This window comes from Nicotiana sylvestris, chromosome 2, assembly GCF_000393655.2.
Source record: "Nicotiana sylvestris chromosome 2, ASM39365v2, whole genome shotgun sequence".
In the NCBI taxonomy this organism is placed as follows: Eukaryota; Viridiplantae; Streptophyta; class Magnoliopsida; order Solanales; family Solanaceae; genus Nicotiana; species Nicotiana sylvestris.
Genome location: NC_091058.1, coordinates 55,154,851 through 55,173,416, shown reverse-complemented (window position 1 = coordinate 55,173,416; position 18,566 = coordinate 55,154,851). Strand labels below are relative to the sequence as shown.

The 18,566-nt window shown below is 37.6% G+C and overlaps 2 protein-coding genes across 2 annotated transcripts; one reads left to right on the top strand and one right to left on the bottom strand.

Annotated features, from left to right (window-relative positions):
- The first annotated feature begins 471 nt into the window (after window positions 1-471).
- LOC104226652 (DEAD-box ATP-dependent RNA helicase 16) lies at window positions 472-7,633 on the top strand. The gene is made up of 15 exons (XM_009778683.2): window positions 472-835; window positions 920-1,081; window positions 1,194-1,283; window positions 1,399-1,527; window positions 1,762-1,862; window positions 2,088-2,202; window positions 2,865-2,996; window positions 3,524-3,589; window positions 3,708-3,887; window positions 4,060-4,155; window positions 4,528-4,665; window positions 5,281-5,363; window positions 6,144-6,181; window positions 6,262-6,476; window positions 7,468-7,633. The coding sequence occupies exons 1-15, from the start codon at window positions 686-688 to the stop codon at window positions 7,555-7,557; spliced, it is 1,785 nt and encodes a 594-aa protein (XP_009776985.1). The 5' UTR covers window positions 472-685; the 3' UTR covers window positions 7,558-7,633.
- A 139-nt stretch (window positions 7,634-7,772) lies between these two features.
- On the bottom strand, window positions 7,773-9,519 carry LOC104226651 (tetrahydroberberine oxidase-like). The gene has a single exon (XM_009778682.2). The coding sequence runs from the start codon at window positions 9,517-9,519 to the stop codon at window positions 7,924-7,926; it is 1,596 nt and encodes a 531-aa protein (XP_009776984.1). The 3' UTR covers window positions 7,773-7,923.
- Window positions 9,520-18,566: the final 9,047 nt, after the last annotated feature.

Sequence of the window (18,566 nt, the reverse complement as noted above, 5' to 3'; positions counted from 1 at the left end):
ACACCATGACCTTAACATTTACACTGGACATATGAAGTTAAGGACATGAGGTCCTAAAGTTTAACAACAGAATGTGCAAATACAAGTTAATGACATTATGTCCTTAACATTTACACTGCACACATGAAGTTAAAGATGCCATGTCCTTACATATAAAGTTAAGGACATGACATGAAACTTGTCCTTAATATTTACACAACACCCATGTCTATTACAGGAGTATTTTCATTCAGGCGAATAAAAATTTATTAAGCAGTGGCTAAAGAGTAAATATATTTTAAACAGTAACTAAACAGTAAAGACATGTCTAATTAGTGGCTAACTCTACACTTCCCCGTATAAAGATTCCTTTTTTTTTTTTTTTTTTTTGCAATTTAGTCAGAAGCCCAACTCTGTATTTTTAGCCTTAGCCAGTTTTGATATAGAAGCCCACACCAGTAGGTCTTATCGCCCAGCCCTAAATCTTTCCTTCCTTTTTTCCTTGCAAAAACGACTTCATTGTCTTCACTCCAAATCAAAATTCGACGTGTGCGCAAAAACAAGTTCAGAATCTTCGGCCAGTTAACTCCCAAAGCTAAAACCCAACCAAAACCCTCGCCTCTTTCCACCATCGTGCCAGCCGAATTCCTCAAACCCTCCATTACCTTCTCCTCTGTTTCCACCTTCACCAAAGTTACCAGAAAATATGAACAAAGTAGAAGAAAGAGCAGAGGAGGAAGAAGAGGAGCAGAGCTTCGAGGAATTAGGAGTTGATCCTCGTCTTATCCGTGCCTTAACCAAGAAATCTATCCTTAAACCTACCCCTATTCAGCGTGTTGCTATTCCCCTTATCCTCGTAAGTTTATTACTCCTACAATACTTACATTTTCATATCTTCACAATTCTACTGATATTACTGGCTCTTTTTTTTTTCCTTTAGGAAGGGAAAGATGTGGTTGCCCGAGCTAAGACTGGTTCTGGAAAGACCTTTGCTTATCTCCTTCCTTTACTTCAGAAGCTCTTTACTAGTCAGTCACCTTCAACCAAGAATCTTGCACCCACTGCTTTAATTCTTGTACCTACTAGGGAATTGTGCCAACAGGTGGAAATTTGCTGCTTTTATTTTGGGAATTCTTAAAGTTTCTTTTTTTTCTTTTTTTTTTTTTAAATTTTTATAAGTTCGTGTGTATCTTATTCTGTTTATTGTTGTCCAGGTTTGTTCAGAGGCCAATTCGTTGATTGAACTATGTAGAGTGCAATTGAGACTTGTTCAATTGACCAGCTCCATGTCTGTTTCTGAATTGGTTGGTTCTTTTATTCACTATTGTTTTGCTGAATATTACTATTAGTTTCTGATCTTTTTATGTGTATGTGTTAAAATGGTGTGGAGGTGGTAAATATATGAACTTTTTGTTTCAGAAAACTACGTTGGCAGGGCCTCCTGAAATTGTTGTATCTACTCCTGCCTGTATACAGACATGCTTGAAGAATGGTGTTATTCAAGCAAAAGCTGTTCAAGATTCTCTCTCCATTCTCATTCTCGATGAGGTGGGTAGTTTACATAATAAACTTTGTTCCTTGGACTTCCTCTAGTTGCAAGGCTTTTAGCTGATGTTGTGAGATAGTATATAATTAGTTGCATTGTTTCAAAATCTCAAAAAATTCACTGTAAAGTTTCGACACTCCGGGAGCAATAATGCGATAAATCTTTTAAGTGTAACCACGCCTTGTCTGTATTTTTTTGAAATGGCATGAGGTTGATAATTATGCTTTCTGTATCAGGCAGATCTTCTTTTGTCGTATGGATATGAAGATGATCTGAAAGCTCTTACATCTCATGTACCAAGACGTTGCCAGTGCCTTTTGATGTCTGCAACCTCAAGGTATGCTCGCCTTACTCCATCATATATGTTAAACAAATTCTTGCAGTCCTTTTTTTTTTTGTGAAGGAAAATTCTAGTAGTCTTTCAATGTTGCATGTGTTGATTTTATCCATCACAAAGTTCTTGACTTAATTTGTCTTCTTCACTTTTACCATCTCACTTCCCATCTTTGCCCCCTGTCTCAACGTTTCGGTACAAACTTATTTAATCATGTTAACATTGCAGTTCTGACGTCGAAAAGCTGAAAAAGCTTATTTTACACAATCCCTACATCTTAACTTTGCCTGAAGTGGGTGATACTAAGGATGACATTATCCCAAAAAATGTTCAGCAATTTTATGTAAGTATACGACTTCAATAGTTCTTTTAACTGACTTAGTGTTCTGTCCTTTGTTCAGCATTTTTACATTAAGAATTTTGATAGGAGAGCTTTTGAAGGTGGAAATGAATTATGTACAGTTTAGGAGTAGGCTCTTATCCCTTATTTCCTTTTGGTGCACATGAGATCCCTGTATGTATAGAAGACTGTGTGGCTTTTGTAGAAAATCATTTCTTTTGTAAGGTTTTCTATTTACTGATTTAGTATTCTGTCCTTTCTTGTTTACATTAAGGATTTAGGTGCCTCTGTTTGTTATTTATCATCTGATAGATATGGTTAAATTCGGTAGTGTGATCCTCATACGTTGGCTTCTGTAATACTTGACTAAGAAGCCACAGCTTCTGTTAATACGTGGATTTAGGATGCATCTACAATGGTAAATTATCATACATGTTCAAGCATCACACACTTTTCAGCCACTTGTGGTGGATAAGCGGCCACGTTTATTGACGCTAATTTCCAGTAGGCAGTGGTGCTGCCCTCTACAGGACTTTTTTGTGTTCTAGACATTTCATTAAAACAACAAAATACACCTCAGCAACTGTGTCTTTTTTGGTGTTTAACATTGTTATTTTCTTTTATAGCCTTATTGTCTCTGACAACCACTTCTACTTTTTGTTCAGATTTCTTGTGCTGCTCGTGATAAGCTTGTCCATATCCTTGCCCTCTTGAAGCTAGAGTTGGTCCAGAAAAAAGTGCTGATATTTACAAATTCAATTGACATGAGTTTTAGACTCAAACTGTTCTTTGAGCAGGTATATTCATGTGCAAGGTGCCACTAATTATCATAAGACATGTGATCAATATATGAATGCTGTGCCAAGTAAAATATCACTTTTATCTTCTTGTACCTCTTTTAGAAAGCACCAAAACTTCTTTATTGCTTGAAATTTATTTTCTTCCCTATTACTATTATTATATTAACATTTTTTAAAAAGCACATCTCTTTAGGAGTTGTTGAAGTTAGTTCTATTATACCTCCTAGTCTGTGGATGGTGCACCCCATAGAGGGGAGTGCTTTTCGTTGGTTTGTGCTCAGTCATACACTCATAGTTGAAAGTTTTAGGGAGTCGTGGATGCGCTGGATGTGCAAAAGTGTAGCTTTTGCTTGTACAAAACCCAATAGTCTCTATTTTAACTATTTCCTATAAGGCTACATCTTACGACCTGTAATCTTCTGGCTTGTATGTTATTAACTTATTGGTTTATGTTTCAGATGCTATACTTACTACTGGCCTGAGGTGTTCCTGATAGTTTTTAACATCGGGTTTATTTTTGGCAGTTTGGGATCAAGTCTGCAGTATTAAATGCGGAGCTGCCTCAGAGTTCTCGTCTACACATCCTTGAGGTCTGTCATATGAGTGTGGAACGCCAAGAAATGCGCACCCTTTTGTATGGTTTTTGTTGTTGTTCACTCCTTCTCTCTGAAGTCTAATATTGCATCTAAGTTTCTTCTTTTATATCAGGAATTCAATGCTGGGCTATTTGATTACTTGATTGCGACTGATGAAAGTCAATCAGAAGGAAAGGAACAGGTTGATGATCAAAATGGCAGTGAGCGGAAGAAATCGAAAAAACACCGAAAACATAAATTGGATGCAGAGTTTGGCGTGGTTAGAGGGATAGACTTTAAAAATGTGTATACTGTAAGTTTGTTGTGTTCTTTTTCGAATCTTGTCCTCTATTTGGCAGCTGTTGTTCTTTTTCTTTTATCATTTCCCCTTGAGCCATTTAGTGAAAGAGGATATACTTCCAGTAGGAGTTCTGCTCTTATATAGACCTAATACTCCACATTCTCTCTGTGGTTTATTTTAACAGGTGATAAATTTTGAGATGCCTCAAACAGCTGCAGGCTATGTACATCGGATTGGACGTACTGGAAGAGCATATAATACTGGAGCATCTGTTTCTCTTGTGAGTACCTTGAAGGCATATTTGAGATTATTGATGTACAATTGTGATTTCTAGCATATAATCTGGTTGACAAATTTTCCATATCAGATTATAGATTATGTGTTTAAATGTTGTTTAGTTTTAAGTGTTAAACTTCTGATTCATATATAATTTAGCGCTTGGCATAAACAATAAGCCGAAGTTCATATTTCGTACTATCCTTGAATTTACTTTTCATTGGAGGGAGCCATGTGTTTGTAGAATTAGTGGTCTGTTTTCGTACATTTTCTCTAACATTACTTATTCTTCTTTTCCTACGAATTCTCTTATGAGGAATACACTAGAGAACTGTATGTTCTCTACCTTAGCAACCATATCTTTATTCTGCTGCAGGTTTCTGCTGAAGAGACAGAAATATTTGAAGAGATTAAATCTTTACTTGGGGAAAATGAAGACAAGGTGTCACAGTTTATTGCGCCATTCCCGTTGCTGAGTAAGAACGCAGTGGAGTCTTTGCGTTACCGAGCCGAGGTAAAAGTTTCATCAATTATACTTGTATTAGAAGAGGGTTCAGTAGTCATTGTGTGATAAGTATCAATTGTGAGCCTTGCAGAGTTAGGAGAGTGTCACCTAGTGCCAGTTGCAGTGAGCTTCGTGGAACTGAGGTTATCAAGGGGGGAGTGTCTCACGAGATATATGTGGCTTCCTGCTTTAATTATCTTGAGTAACGCTTTTGGAAAAGAAACAAACAAATATTGTGATAAGAAGTGAAGTTTATTGGTTAAAGCATAAACGATATGGAGTTATTGTCTTGATGTCCTTTAGATAAATGCAGCCCAGATGCTCCAATCTGTAAGTCAATAGATTATTAGTAAGTCCATATTTTGTCAACTTCTTGATGCACAAGCATGCGAAGACTACACAGAAGATCCATGCAAGTAAAATTAGCTCGCGTGACTACTGAAAGCTTTTAGGAAGTTGGTTATTGCTGCAGGCCCCTCACCCTTCCCATATCGCCAGGACAATAGGAAGTTAATAAAAGAAAATTCAAATGTTAGGAAGCAGTATACTTCACAATACTGGTGCATTCCTGCTGATATCCTTGTTTCAAAAGTCTAGATAGCTTGACTGGCATCTTTTATGTAGGATGTTGCAAGGAGTGTCACAAAAATTGCTGTAAGAGAATCACGGGCTCAGGATCTGAGGAATGAAATTCTTAATTCTGAAAAGTAAGCTACTCTTTTTTTCATTTTCTCCTCAGAATAGCTTATTTTCCTTTGCTTCTTGGTCACAGATATTCTTGCTTATTGGGGTTATTCTGACTAGTACTGAAAATATGGCCCTGATACTTTTATTTAATTACCATGTTCACTCTCCAAGAATAATTGCCCATGTTTCCATCCTAAATAGGTGTTATTCTCCTCCTTATCCCATTCTTTTTTTGATAAGGACCTTCTTATCCCATTCTTCTTCACCTTAATATGTTTAAAAATGTAATGACAACCTGTTTGTACTGATTACGACATCACTTGAATAGAAGTTTTTCCAGTTAAAAAAGGGCTGGTTTGATGCTACAAATGGTTAACGCGGCTCTTGATAGTATGATGCATATCTGCTGAAAGTTTTGTTAGATTTCTTTGCCTGGAATTTCAAGATTTGAATACTCATATTTTATCAAATGAATCTGAATGAGTCTTACTTTATCAACAGGTTTCAATGACTCATAATATGTAGAAGCTGCAGTAAACTATACTTGCGGGTAGAACTTAAAATATTTGTCATCTGGTTTGGTCGTATAGGTCACTAGTCGCTACTAGACTTAAAGTTTGTGGATTTGAGGGTGCTATCCTATGGTTGTTTGTTTGTTTGTTACTATTCTTCACCTACTTTGGTAGGATGCACTTCCCATGTCTCTTCTTACTGTTATGATTTCTCCTTCATTATATTTTACTGTGCTTGACTTGAAATCTTGATTAACTTAAAGTACTTTTTCCACTGGTCTTAATCAGGTTGAAGGCTCATTTTCAAGATAATCCAAAAGACTTAGGTAATTAAGCTGTAGTTTGTGGGATAATACCGTGAGTGAACACAATCATAGGACTCATTATATTCAAATGTTGTGGGCAGATCTTTTGAAGCATGATAAGATGTTAAGTAAGAAGGCACCTGCCCCACACCTACGTGATGTACCTGACTACCTAGTGGATCCAACAACACAGGAAGCTAGCAAGATTGTGAAGCTTGCTAGAGCTGCAATGGGCAATACTAATGCATCTCGCGGCAAAGGATCAAAGGGAAGGTTCAAAAGAAGCAGAGACCCTCTTAAAACATTTTCAGCTGAGGTATAACATCCGAACCTTTACTTGCTCTAGCTGTAAGTGCTCGTGAATTTACATTCCTGTTTTATCTGTGTGCCACTATAAATTGAACTTAACATTTGGTCATTGTATACTACTACCACTGTTGTAGTTATCAAAGTATGGTCTTAAGATGGTGTAAACAATCATACTGATTGTAGATAGGTAAAAAAACCCATACATACTCTGATGTTTCAGTTCCTGATAGTTTCATTCATGTTTCTAGAAATAGGAATAGTTGTAGTCACAAACTAAAAATTCTACTGATTGTGTCGTATCAACACGATGATATAGTCTAATGGGTTCCTTGCTATGTCAAGGAACGTAAAACTTGTGGAATGCGGGTAAGTATTAGTCTATCATGTATCTTGATACTCTGTCCGAGTTATCAATGAAGTTTATTTCTTTCCTACTAATAATAATTATAAAGTACCTTTAAGAGTGTTTTGGCAAAGTTATGTTTATTCATACAGATATGATCAGAGATTTACTTGGATCTTCTTCATCCTTTTGCTGAGTTTTCTAGTTACTTGTATTTATTATGTTTCTCACGATCAAAAATTAAGAAAAAAAAATGAATAGATCTAATCACGATATCAGGTTCCTGAAGGAAAAGATTGTATAATCTTTTACTTTTAACCGCTACAGCTTCTGCCATAGCCTCTGCCATTCGGGTGAGCACTCTGTGCGCTCTGTGTAATAGCCTGCAAACCACACCGGGATGTAAACCGCACTAGGCAATCTCTGTACGATAGGCTTGACCCAGAAGGCATTGAGGGGGATCGATCCTAGGTCATCTGTATGGGTGACTATCCTCCAAACCAAGGTGGCCATCCCCGAAGGGATGTTTTTGGTATTCTTGAAAACCAACATTTGCTATGACGATGTGGACTTGTACATTGGCCGGCGTTTAATTTGCAATATTACGAAAATCTGTTGAGGTATTTTATAAAAAAAATGTCGTCTTTAATTGCAGGCACCGAAGCGAGCAGGAAAAGGTGGGATGAAGAGAAAGGCAAAAGATACTGATAATGGCCATAAATACAAAAAGAAACACTCTGCTTAAGTTTTTTATTAAAGGGAATTTTGTAGTTTATTAGTATAATATTTGAATGAATTATTAATCAATTTTTTTTGAATGCTTTCTCTGAGATACTATAAACATTTGGTGCTTGCTCTCCCTCTGGCCTTGCTTCTCCAAGTTCTCGCCATACACCCAATTGCCATTCAAGATCAATAATTCCAAATCACATGTACGTACAAGTTCACAATTTCAATAAGAACATTTAATAGAAAATTTATTACTTGAAAAAATAATCTATAAATCAGAAAACATTTTACACCATTTTCCTGGATGCATCATGCCTCCATTTATTTTTCACTAGTAGTACACATGCATAAAAGAACAGTATCAAAAGCCTTATTTTATAAATTAAATTACCATGAGAGGAGGAATACTTTGTTCATTCCTAAAGAAATTTGTTGGATCAACTTTAGTCTTCACTTGCACCAATCTATCAAAATTGTTCTTGAAGTATTTCTCTCCCCAGATTTTTGCTTGTGTATAGCTTGTATTTCCTTTGTTGTTCACTCCCAAATCAAGATCTCTGTAGTTGAAATAAGCAGCTCTAGGAGAGTTTGAAACATACTTAGCCATGTATCCATAAAGCTTCTGAATCCAAGCTATATGTTTTTTAGAACTTTCTTTTTTTTCCCAAATCACCTCATAATGGATTGAGAATATATTTCCAGCTCTATGCGGGAAAGGGGTTTCAGATTCTGAGAAGTCATTCAACTTTCCTCCGTAAGGACTAATTATCAATTCTGCCGAGTTTTCGCCTATTTGGTCGAATAGTTTCCATATACCTTTGAGACCATTTATTGAAATAGGGTGTCGGACATAGTCTGATTTTCGTTTGAAGTATCCCTTTTTATCTGTGATATTTCTGTTTAGTAACACGTCAAGTGATGTGCCCCTTGGGAAACCAAAAAAATAGGGTATAGATTCGATCCAACTCATCTCAATGCAATCTTCTTTTGCCAACCCTAGTTCGGGGAAGCTCTTTTGCATTTCGTGGAGGAGTTCATCCACTCCTCCAACGAACATGGTAGTGAAAGAGGCGTGTACAGTCCTTTGACCGCGCTGAAATGGAGATTCACTGCTCCTCAGGAAGAGTCTGAGGAGGAGATTGTCATCAACTTTGTCCGCGATATGTTGCCATTTGTAGACAAGTTGAGTTGCATTTTGTTCTAACGTTCGTGTCACGTTGAAGACCGCCACCTTTTCTGGAATGTCAAGTAATTTCACCTTCCATGAAATAATGAGACCAAAGCTAGTCCCTCCACCTCCTCTAATAGCCCAAAAGAGGTCTTCCCCCATTGATTCTCGATATTGGATCCGTCCATTGGCATCGATTAATTTAGCATCAATAATATTATCAGCAGCAAGACCGAATTTTCGAGACATCATTCCGTAGCCTCCACCAGTGAAGTGTCCTCCAACACCAACAGTAGGGCAAACCCCACCAACAAAGGCCAATGTTTTGCTTTTTTCAGCGATTCTATAGTAAACTTCCCCTAGGGTCGCGCCAGCTTGAATCCAAGCAGTCTTGCTTTCGATGTCAATGGAGATTGATCTTAGGTTTCTAAGATCAATGATGACAAAAGGGGTTTCAGAAATGTAGGAAAGGCCCTCATAGTCATGTCCGCCACTTCGAATTCTGATTTGTAAGCCATGTTTCTTGGAGCAATGCATAGCTGCTTGGATTTGAGTTTCGTCCAAAGGAGTGATAATAATTGAGGGGTTGACGTCGGAGCTTATCCTAAGATTACTCTCAAAAGAGTTCAAAATGGTGGAATATGATGAGTTTTTAGGTGTGTGGATGACTTGTGACATTGAACTTGAGCTCATAGTTTTGTGAGAAAGGCATTCAAGAAAGTGATCATGACTGCTTGCTGAGGCAACACATGATGATGAAAGGCAAATTGAAAGAAAGAGAAAGATTGTTAACTTGTTGAAAGTTGTCATGTTTTCTTGTTGCAAAGTTTGATGGTGAAATTGGAAACAAAAGAACTTCTATTTATAGTTTTGGTGTGGGAGAAAAGAAGCTTATAAGTTTCAAACCCTAGGATCACGTGGTATAGAAATTTCTTTTCTTGTAAGCACAAAGTTTAACTCAGCATATTGCATGCATATATTCATCTCTGTTGCTGGCAAATTAAACCTATCATATTTTTTTTTTCACGACTAACGTTGTACCTTCCACGTTGAACTTTCTAGAATTTATTTAGTTGTAAAAACAAAATTGAACTCTGTCAAATTAAATGATTAAATTCATCTCTATTATTGCTGTTAACTATGCCAATTAAACCTATCATGCTTTTCATCAGAAACTAATTAACGCTGTACGTACGTACTAAAGAGTAGCAGCTGACCTGGAGTGTTCTTCCACTCTTACAAGTTACATGACCGAGATAAGTGGCGGAGTCAAAAATTTATATAAGGAGATTCAGAAAAATACTAAAATATTACACATGAGATTTAAACTCGTGACCTAAAGCAACTTTTAACCACTTTCGCTATTACACACAACTTATATCCGGGGATTCAACAATTTAAATTTTCAGAAAAAATGTTATTTTTTCCCTATCTACATGGTATAATTATGCCACAAAAGGGACTCAATTGAACCACTTTAATTTGGCTCTACATTACTCTACCCCTTGGAACAACAAAGTTTTCCATGGAACCTTCTTCCAAGTAGGGGCACAAATACAATTATACTCGGCAAAGGGTGATCAGTTGAACACCATTAAGTAAAATATAATATTGTATAAATATATTAATTTTTTTTTACGTATATATTAAAATCTTGAATACCGTTACTGAAATTTTTAGTTCTGTCAATTTCCAAACAAATGTAATTGCATATGTTTGGGTGCTCACATACGCTTCCTCATGACGACGAGGTTTAGTTTAATTTTTTCTTTGGTCGTACCATGTAAAAGTATTTACGAAGCTAATCCGAGAATTTATTGCCTACTTTGAATCATGTATATCTTCTAGATTTGCATAAAACACCTAATCTGATGTGCATATGATATCGAGAGTCACTTACCACCCAGAATGAGAATAATGCAAGAAGATACATTTCAAATTCATCAGCTCATACCCCATAAAGTTGGTGACAATAGGTTCGTAACTAGAGGAGTATTAACACTTGCTCTGCATTTATTTGAAATATAAATTAAACATAAAGACTATACAAAATGCTCTTTTTGTTCTTTTCTGCCTTTCCTTCTCATAATATCTCATTTCCAATTTACAACGTAGCAACTCTTGTTGTCTTGATGTCCTTTAGATAAGTGCAGCCCAAATGCTCCAACCTGTAAATATATCAACAGATTATAAATAGTCCATATTTTGTCAACCTACTCTTGATGCACAAGCATGTAAAGAATACACAGATACATGCAAAAATTAACTTGTGCGACGACTGAATTTTTTTAGGAAGTTGGTGTAATAATGCAGGCCCCTCAACCCTTCCCCACATCGCCATGACAAAAAGAAGTATGGAAAAGAAAAATCAAAATTGAGAAAAGTACTGGTATACTCCTGCCGATCTGTTTGTTTCTAAAGTACTTGGTTTGACTAAAATCAGAGAATCACTAGCCCAAGATCTGACAAATAAAATTCTTAGTCTGCAAAAGTTGATGTAACAGTCATACTCATTCTAGAAAAAGTATGACATACATTCTCTGAATTGTTTCGTCCTGCTAATTTCATTCATATTTCTAGAACAAATACATATATAGGAATATTTGTAATCACCAAGTAGCTATTCTACTGCTCTATAGTCTTGTCAACACGATGATTACGTACGGTCTGATGGTTTCCTTGTTAATATGAAGTTAAATCCCGAAATATGTGCATTTGGCGTTGCATCAGGCAAGTTTTTGGGTTTTCTTGTTTCTAACCGTGGAATTGAAGTAAATCCTGCACAGATTAAAGCCATTCAGGAAATCCCTGATATACTTTCAAACAAGAAAGAAGTTCAAAGATTAGCAGGGAGAATTGCGGCCTTGGGAAGATTCATCTCTAAATCATCAGAGAAGTGTTTTAAATTCTTCTCAGCCCTTAAGAAGCAGGATCATTTTGAATGGAATGAGAAATGTCAACAAGCACTTAGGAATTTGAAAACGTACTTATCAAATCCACCTTTGTTGGCAAAACCAAAGGCTGGGGAAAAGCTACTCCTCTACCTTGCTGTTTCGGAAGTGGCGGTAAGTGCTGTTTTGGTCCGAGAAGAGCAAGGTAAACAATCATCAATCTATTACGTAAGTAAATCTTTGTTAGATGCAGAGACGAGGTATCCTAAGTTAGAAAAACTTGCACTTGCGTTAATCATGGCATCTAGAAAGTTAAGACCTTACTTTCAGTGTCACCCTATCGTTGTGGTAACTACCTACCCTTTACGTAACATATTACATAAGCATGAGTTATCAGGTAGGTTAGCTAAATGGGCAATAGAGTTAAGTGAATACGAAATTGCATACCAACCTAGAACTGCTATAAAATCACAAGTATTAGCTAATTTCGTGGCTGATTTTAGTCAGGGAATACAGTTAGAAGCAGAAAAAGAATTACAGGTGTTCAATGGAGCTAACCCAGGAACTTGGACTTTATTCACTGATGGCTCATCTAATGTGAGAGGAGCAGGTTTGGGGGTAGTATTGGTACCACCTCGGGTGAAACCATTCGTCAAGCTATTAAATGTCATTCCATAACTAACAATGAGGCAGAATATGAGGCTATGATTGCAGGTTTAGAACTGGCATGGGAACTTGGCATAAATCAGATAATAATCAAGAGTGATTCACAACTCGTAGTTAATCAAATGCTGGGGACTTATACAGCCAGGGAAGCAAGGATGCAGCAGTACTTGGAAAAGGTACGGGAATTGATAAAACAATTTCAAGATTGGAAAGTTAGACAAATACCCAGGGACGAAAATCTTGAAGCAGACGCCCTAGCTAATCTCGCATCTGCGGCTGACGTGGCAAACAATGCAAATGCCTCAATGATACATTTATTTCATTCAGTTCTTGATCCTGATGCGAATGAGGTAAATTTTAATAACTTAACCTGGGATTGGAGGAACGAAATTGTTGCTTTTTTGCAGTATGGAACCGTCCTTGATGACAAGAAAAAGGCTTATGCGTTTCGAAGACAGGCCGCTCGGTACTGCTTAAAACAAGGCAATCTATATCGTAAAATATTCGGTGGTCCCTTAGCAAGATGCCTTGGACCTTCACAAACAGAGTATGTAAGGAGAGAAATACATGAGGGTCATTGCGGGAATCACGCAGGTGGAAGATCACTAGTAAGAACCTTAATTAGGGCAGGTTATTACTGGCCTAAAATGGAAGAGGAGGCAGAAAGTTTCATGGCCAAATGTGATAAATGCCAGAGGTACGGTAACAATATGCATAGACCTGCAGAATTATTACATCCGGTCATTGCGCCATGGCCATTTATGAAATGGGGAATGGATATCGTAGGTCCATTACCGCAAGCAAAAAAACAGGTAAAGTTTTTGCTTATTCTCACTGATTATTTTACTAAATGGGTAGAGGCAGGTGCATTCAAACAAGTGCGAGAAAAGGAAGTCAGAGACTTTATTTGGCGGAATATCATATGTCGATTCGGCGTACCAAAGGAGATCGTATGTGATAATGGTCCTCAGTTTATTGGAGCTCAGATCACGGAATTTTTTCAAAGCTGGAAAATTAAAAGGATTACGTCAACTCCCTATCATCCGGTGGGTAATGGACAGGAAAAATCAACGAACAAAGTCATTATTAACAATTTAAAGAAACGACTAGAGGAATCAAAAGGAAACTGGCCTGAAGTGTTACTTGGAGTTTTATGGGCATATCGCACAACTGCAAAAACAAGTACAGGAGAAACACCGTTGTCATTGGTTTATGGAGCTGAGGCTTTAATTCCAGTTGAGATAGGGGAACCAAGTACACGGTTCACACAGGCGACACAAGAATCTAATGACGAGGAGATGCAGGTCAACCTAAATTTACTCGAGGGGCGGAGAGAAGCTGCTTTAATAAGAATGACAACACAAAAGCAAGTCATAGAACGATACTACAATAGAAAAGCACGCCCCAGGTTCTTCAAAATTGGGGACTTCGTGCTTAAAAAGGTTTTTCAGTCTACAAAGGTAGCTAACACAAGGAAATTAAGTCCAACATGTGAAGGACCCTACAGAGTGCGTGATGTTGCAGGAAAGGGAGCATATGAACTGGAAACAATGGATGGCAAGATACTACCTTCACATTGGAATGCTGTTCATTTAAAGAGATACTATTTCTAAGGAAAATCCACCGTCAGGTATAACCATTTTAAATTTCATTTTTGAATTGTTAAAATTTTACTAACGATTTTAGATGATAGGCAAAATACTAACCCGTACTAAATGATAAGTCACGACCTGTAAGGCACATGAAGTAACCTAAAATTCCTGGCCTAAGGTTACAATTATTCTGATAGAAATGCAAACGGGTTATGCAGTCTTCATCTATAATCATCCCTCCGAGTCCCGTATGTTTTTCCTTTTCAGGAAAAGGACCAAATGAGAGAAACTATCAAGTGCTCGAGGCTTCATACTTCAACACTCAAACACTTGGACGACTACATAATATACACGAACATGTGTATAAAGAAGGCAAAGCAGATTAAGGAAAAATCAAGCCTGAAAGAGTCAAGTGCAGAGTAAAAGTCATAAAGCCACGAGCTAAGGCCAAAGAAAAACCTCACTATAGTTAGGGTAAAGGCTATGTACTAAAATGGGTTATAAGAAAAAACCCCGTGTCTATTATTCTTCTTTTAAATCTATTACAAGAAAAATAGTTACGAGAAAGTTATAGATGTAATTCAAATACATGTAAAGTTTTATTCGGAACTAGACAAGGTTCAAAAATAAAAACTTGTCAAGGTTATTTCAGAGAAACATGTGTATTCCTATTTCTTTTATCGTATGATAACACCATTATGAAGTTGAGACGTCTTCTTCATTAAATGTCGGAATATAAAAGGGTCCTCTTTTATAAAACTCATGTTTAAATTATTCATGAGGTTAACAGAAGCATTTTTCGAAAAACAAAAATGCAAATTATTCTGTAAGTCCTTAAAAATAAAGGCGAGAATAAAACAAGCAGAAGTTTAAGATAAAAAACTTCTTAATATGTAAAAAAAAAATCTAAGACTAAGTTCGAACTTAGTCATAAAACTACGAAATTGTTTAGATTGCCCCATAAAAAGACCTGGGGACTGGCGTTTCCAAAATCAACCCTCAAATGAAGCTAAGGGTTTGATTACAATCTTCCAAAATCAAAACAAAAACAAAATCATTTGAATGATTAAAACCGATCACTGAGAAGTTTGTGGTATTGAGGCAGGAACGTCAATAGCAGCGGGTTCAATTTGGGCAGGTGCATCAGCAGGTGCAGTTTCAACTTGGCTTGCAGTAACAGGCTCGATCGGGTTTGAAATAGTCGGGATACCCGTATCAGCTTCAACATTCATGAGAGCTTCAGCCACGAGAACTTCATCCACGGGAGAAGGGAAGTCCTGAGTTTGTTGAGCCTTTTCAATGGTTTCGTTGATATTAGCTAACTCCAACTCCAGGTTGAAGTTTTCTTGGCCAGCTTCAAGTAGGGTATCACGACGGGAATTCAAAAAAGCCCAACTTGCCTCAACAATAGATTTTTCTTCAAGGATCTCATAATCCTTTTCCCAAGCAGCGATCTCATTTTTTAGCTCTTCATTTTCAGCCAAGGCGGAGCTGTGGGAAGCTTGAAGAAAGGCGTGGGAGCATTCTAAAGCACGCACCTTATCAGCAGAGATTCTGAGGCCTTCTTGTGCTTGAGTCAAATTTTGCACAAGCTCCCCAGCATAAACTTCTTTTTGGTTTAAAAGAGCCTTTAATTCTCTGATCTCTTCACTAGCTTTAGATAACTGCTTTGAGAAGGAGGACTCGAGACGCTCTTTTTCTTTTTCTGCTTGGTGTGAAGAGGCTTTTGTAACCGCCAATTCTGAAGTTAAAGCCCGTATTCGCTGCTCTAAGGTATTCTTGCTCTCTTGTAAGTTCTCTATATCAAGCTGTGCACTCTCAAATTGCCCCTTCCAATTGGTTGCTTCCAATTGAGAGTCGCGTGCTATCTTCTCCAAAGGGGCAATTCTTTTCATCAATTCTGTGCCGATAAGATTGGCCTAAAAAAAGAAATAAGAATCCCAAAGATGAAAAATTTTGCAAAGTAAAAAGGGAGAGAAGGAAAATACCTTCAGAGTGGCATGCACGATATCATTCATTAAAGTTAGGGAACTATGGCTCTCCAGCTTTGCTTTTTCAATTGGGCCAATAAGAGGCTCCAACCATACATCCGCCTGACCTGACTTTCTCAAAAGGCTGCTCTCAGCAGGAATTTCAATAATTACCCGCCTCATAGCGACACTTCTACTTGAAGAGCCCGTTTCAGTATGATGAACGATAGGAGGGGGAATAGTCAAAGGAGGAGCCGGAGAAGAGGTAAGAGCAGTAGAAGAAGGAACGGAAATAGCTGGGGCCGGTAAAGAAGGAATCACAGGCACGGGTAATGAAAAAGACGATAAAGGTACTTCGTCTAAAACATGCCCGACATCTTCACGACCATATCCACTAACGAAAAGTTGGTCAATAGACTCACAAGTATCGTGGGGAGTGACGTCATAATCAGGAATTATTATTAGGGTTTCAACAGGTTCGGTAAGAGAAACCGAAACTTCAGCTTCATCATCGGAAATGATGCGTCTCCTAACTCGTGGCCTTGTTACTAGGGAACTCTCATTTTCCTCTTCTTCAGAATTTTCTTCTTCAACAGCCTTCCTTCTCGCAGAAGAGGAACCCAAGACTATTTCTCGGGCTCTCTCTAAAGAGATACGGATTCCCGAAGGAGTACGAGTTCCCAAAGAGACATGAGAGGCTGCAACTGCTTCAGCAGTAACCCCTCGAATAGCAAATCCTGACAAAAAGAAGGATAAAAGTTAAAACAATAAAGGAGAATATAGGCACGAAAAGAACAAAATGTGAACTCTTACCATGAGTCTTTACCTTCCAACCAAAGCGGTTAGAAAGTGTTTTCCAAGATTTATCATCCGTTGGTGCGATCTTCAGCAATTTATCTACCCAACCACAGAAACTGGGAACATCCCCCACAACTCCCATGGTTGCTAAAAAAAGGGGGGGGGGTAAAATTAGAAAAACTGATAAACTTGAAAGAAGAAGGTACGAGAGGGATAAAAGACCTACATGCAAAATTCCACTTCTCAGAGAAGGGAACATTATCTTCACCCACTAAACCAACAATGGGGGCAACAACAAATCGAGCATACCAGCCACGATCCTTGTCATCTTCAGGGCTCACCAAAACCCTCTTACTCCTGGCTACTAGTGTAAAAACACCATTGCAAAAAAGCCTAGGTGAGTAAAGATGAATCAAGTGAGGGAAAGTAAAAGGAGTTTCAACTTTAGTGGCTAAATGCCTTAAACAGGCAACAACCCTCCATATGATTGGGCCAATTTGACCCAAGCAGACATTGAAGAAATGACAAAATTCAAGAATGACTAGGTCGATTGCTGGTCTAAACCCTAAAGTAAAAGGGTAAGTGTAAACAAAAGAGAACCCAGTTAAATATGAAGTAATTCTCTGATTCGGATTAGAGATAGTAATGGGAAAATCATTACTCCAATGACAGTCCCGACGAACCACAAGAGTCAAAACCTCTGTAATTTGAGTGGGGTAAGCATCGACACGATCTAATGCGGAACCCTGATTTCTAAGAGATTCCCTGTCATGGTAAAAAGACAATTCTGAAGGGACTATCTCATCTACTAAAGGTTCAGAATGATCTTTACCCCTAGAAGAAGATTTGTGAGAAAGGGAACCTCTGGTTCTAGAGGAAGGACCAGAACTAGAAGAAGGCATAGACGAACCACCTCGACTAGATCCTAAACTACGAAGTCTACCTCCCCTTCTGTGCCTAATAGGGGCATTGGGGAAGAAGTCAGTAATGGAAACTCTCTCAAGGTTAGGGTTTGGAGAAAACATATCAAAGAAGAATGATTTAAGGAAGAAGTAAACAGAGATTTGAAGAAATAAGTGTTCAATAAGCTTTATGTGATAACAGACAAGGGAAAGAATTATATTTATACTGATAAGCAACCGCCAAAGGTAAAAGTACGGAGGTGGAAATACCATAATTATGATAATTGACACTTCATTAATAGTGGAACCGTAAAAACCTTGAAAAAGGCTGCAAAAACTGCAGAGCCAATGGAAATTCGATACGTGTACGGAATATTAAATGGAAGTGACAATTGAAGCGTCAATTTTGTCATAGCATTAATGGTGACAAAAATTCTCGTTTTAATAAAATCCACTTCCCAAATATTCAATTGATGAATAAATGGAAAGTGGGGGGACTATCTGTATTGGGAAAATTGCATTTATATATGTAAGTGACATGTTGAGACACGTGGACTGGTCAAATAGTCAAAGAATTATAATTAGTCAAGAGGCACGGGGAGCAATAGAAACGAGCAAAGACAAAGGAAGAGGCATGGGAGGACATTTGAAGGATTCAGCGCCCGTACCTATTTAAGTCATTTATCAAAAGGAATGGATCTGACCATAATAAAGAGCGCCGATACGGAATTCGACAGGCATTAAATACTGGATACGTTAGAGAATTTGTATTGATTACAATGATTGTGTAACGTAGCATTCAATGTCTTTAATTATTCATAATAACCTCATTATGATTTAGGGAAAACGCATATCTTCAAGATACCTATAAAAGGGAGGTATCTGGTCACTTGTAAACACAAGATACGATTGGAATATACTTTGATTCACTTATTTTTCTCCTGATTATACTCTGGTTACCCTAAATTACTTTCTTCTACATATTCTTTTGATTATCAGTAACCCGCGTTCTTCTAAATTCTAGCTTTGACTAAAATT

What these genes read in the sequence shown, in the direction of transcription:
- LOC104226651 (XM_009778682.2), bottom strand. Translation starts at nt 9,519, where the DNA reads ATGACAACTTTCAACAAGTTAACAATCTTTCTCTTTCTTTCAATTTGC.
- LOC104226652 (XM_009778683.2), top strand. Translation starts at nt 686, where the DNA reads ATGAACAAAGTAGAAGAAAGAGCAGAGGAGGAAGAAGAGGAGCAGAGC. An exon ending in TTGCTATTCCCCTTATCCTC is followed by an intron (nt 836 to 919) that starts GTAAGTTTATTA and finishes TTTTTCCTTTAG; the next exon opens with GAAGGGAAAGATGTGGTTGC. An exon ending in CCATGTCTGTTTCTGAATTG is followed by an intron (nt 1,284 to 1,398) that starts GTTGGTTCTTTT and finishes TTTTTGTTTCAG; the next exon opens with AAAACTACGTTGGCAGGGCC.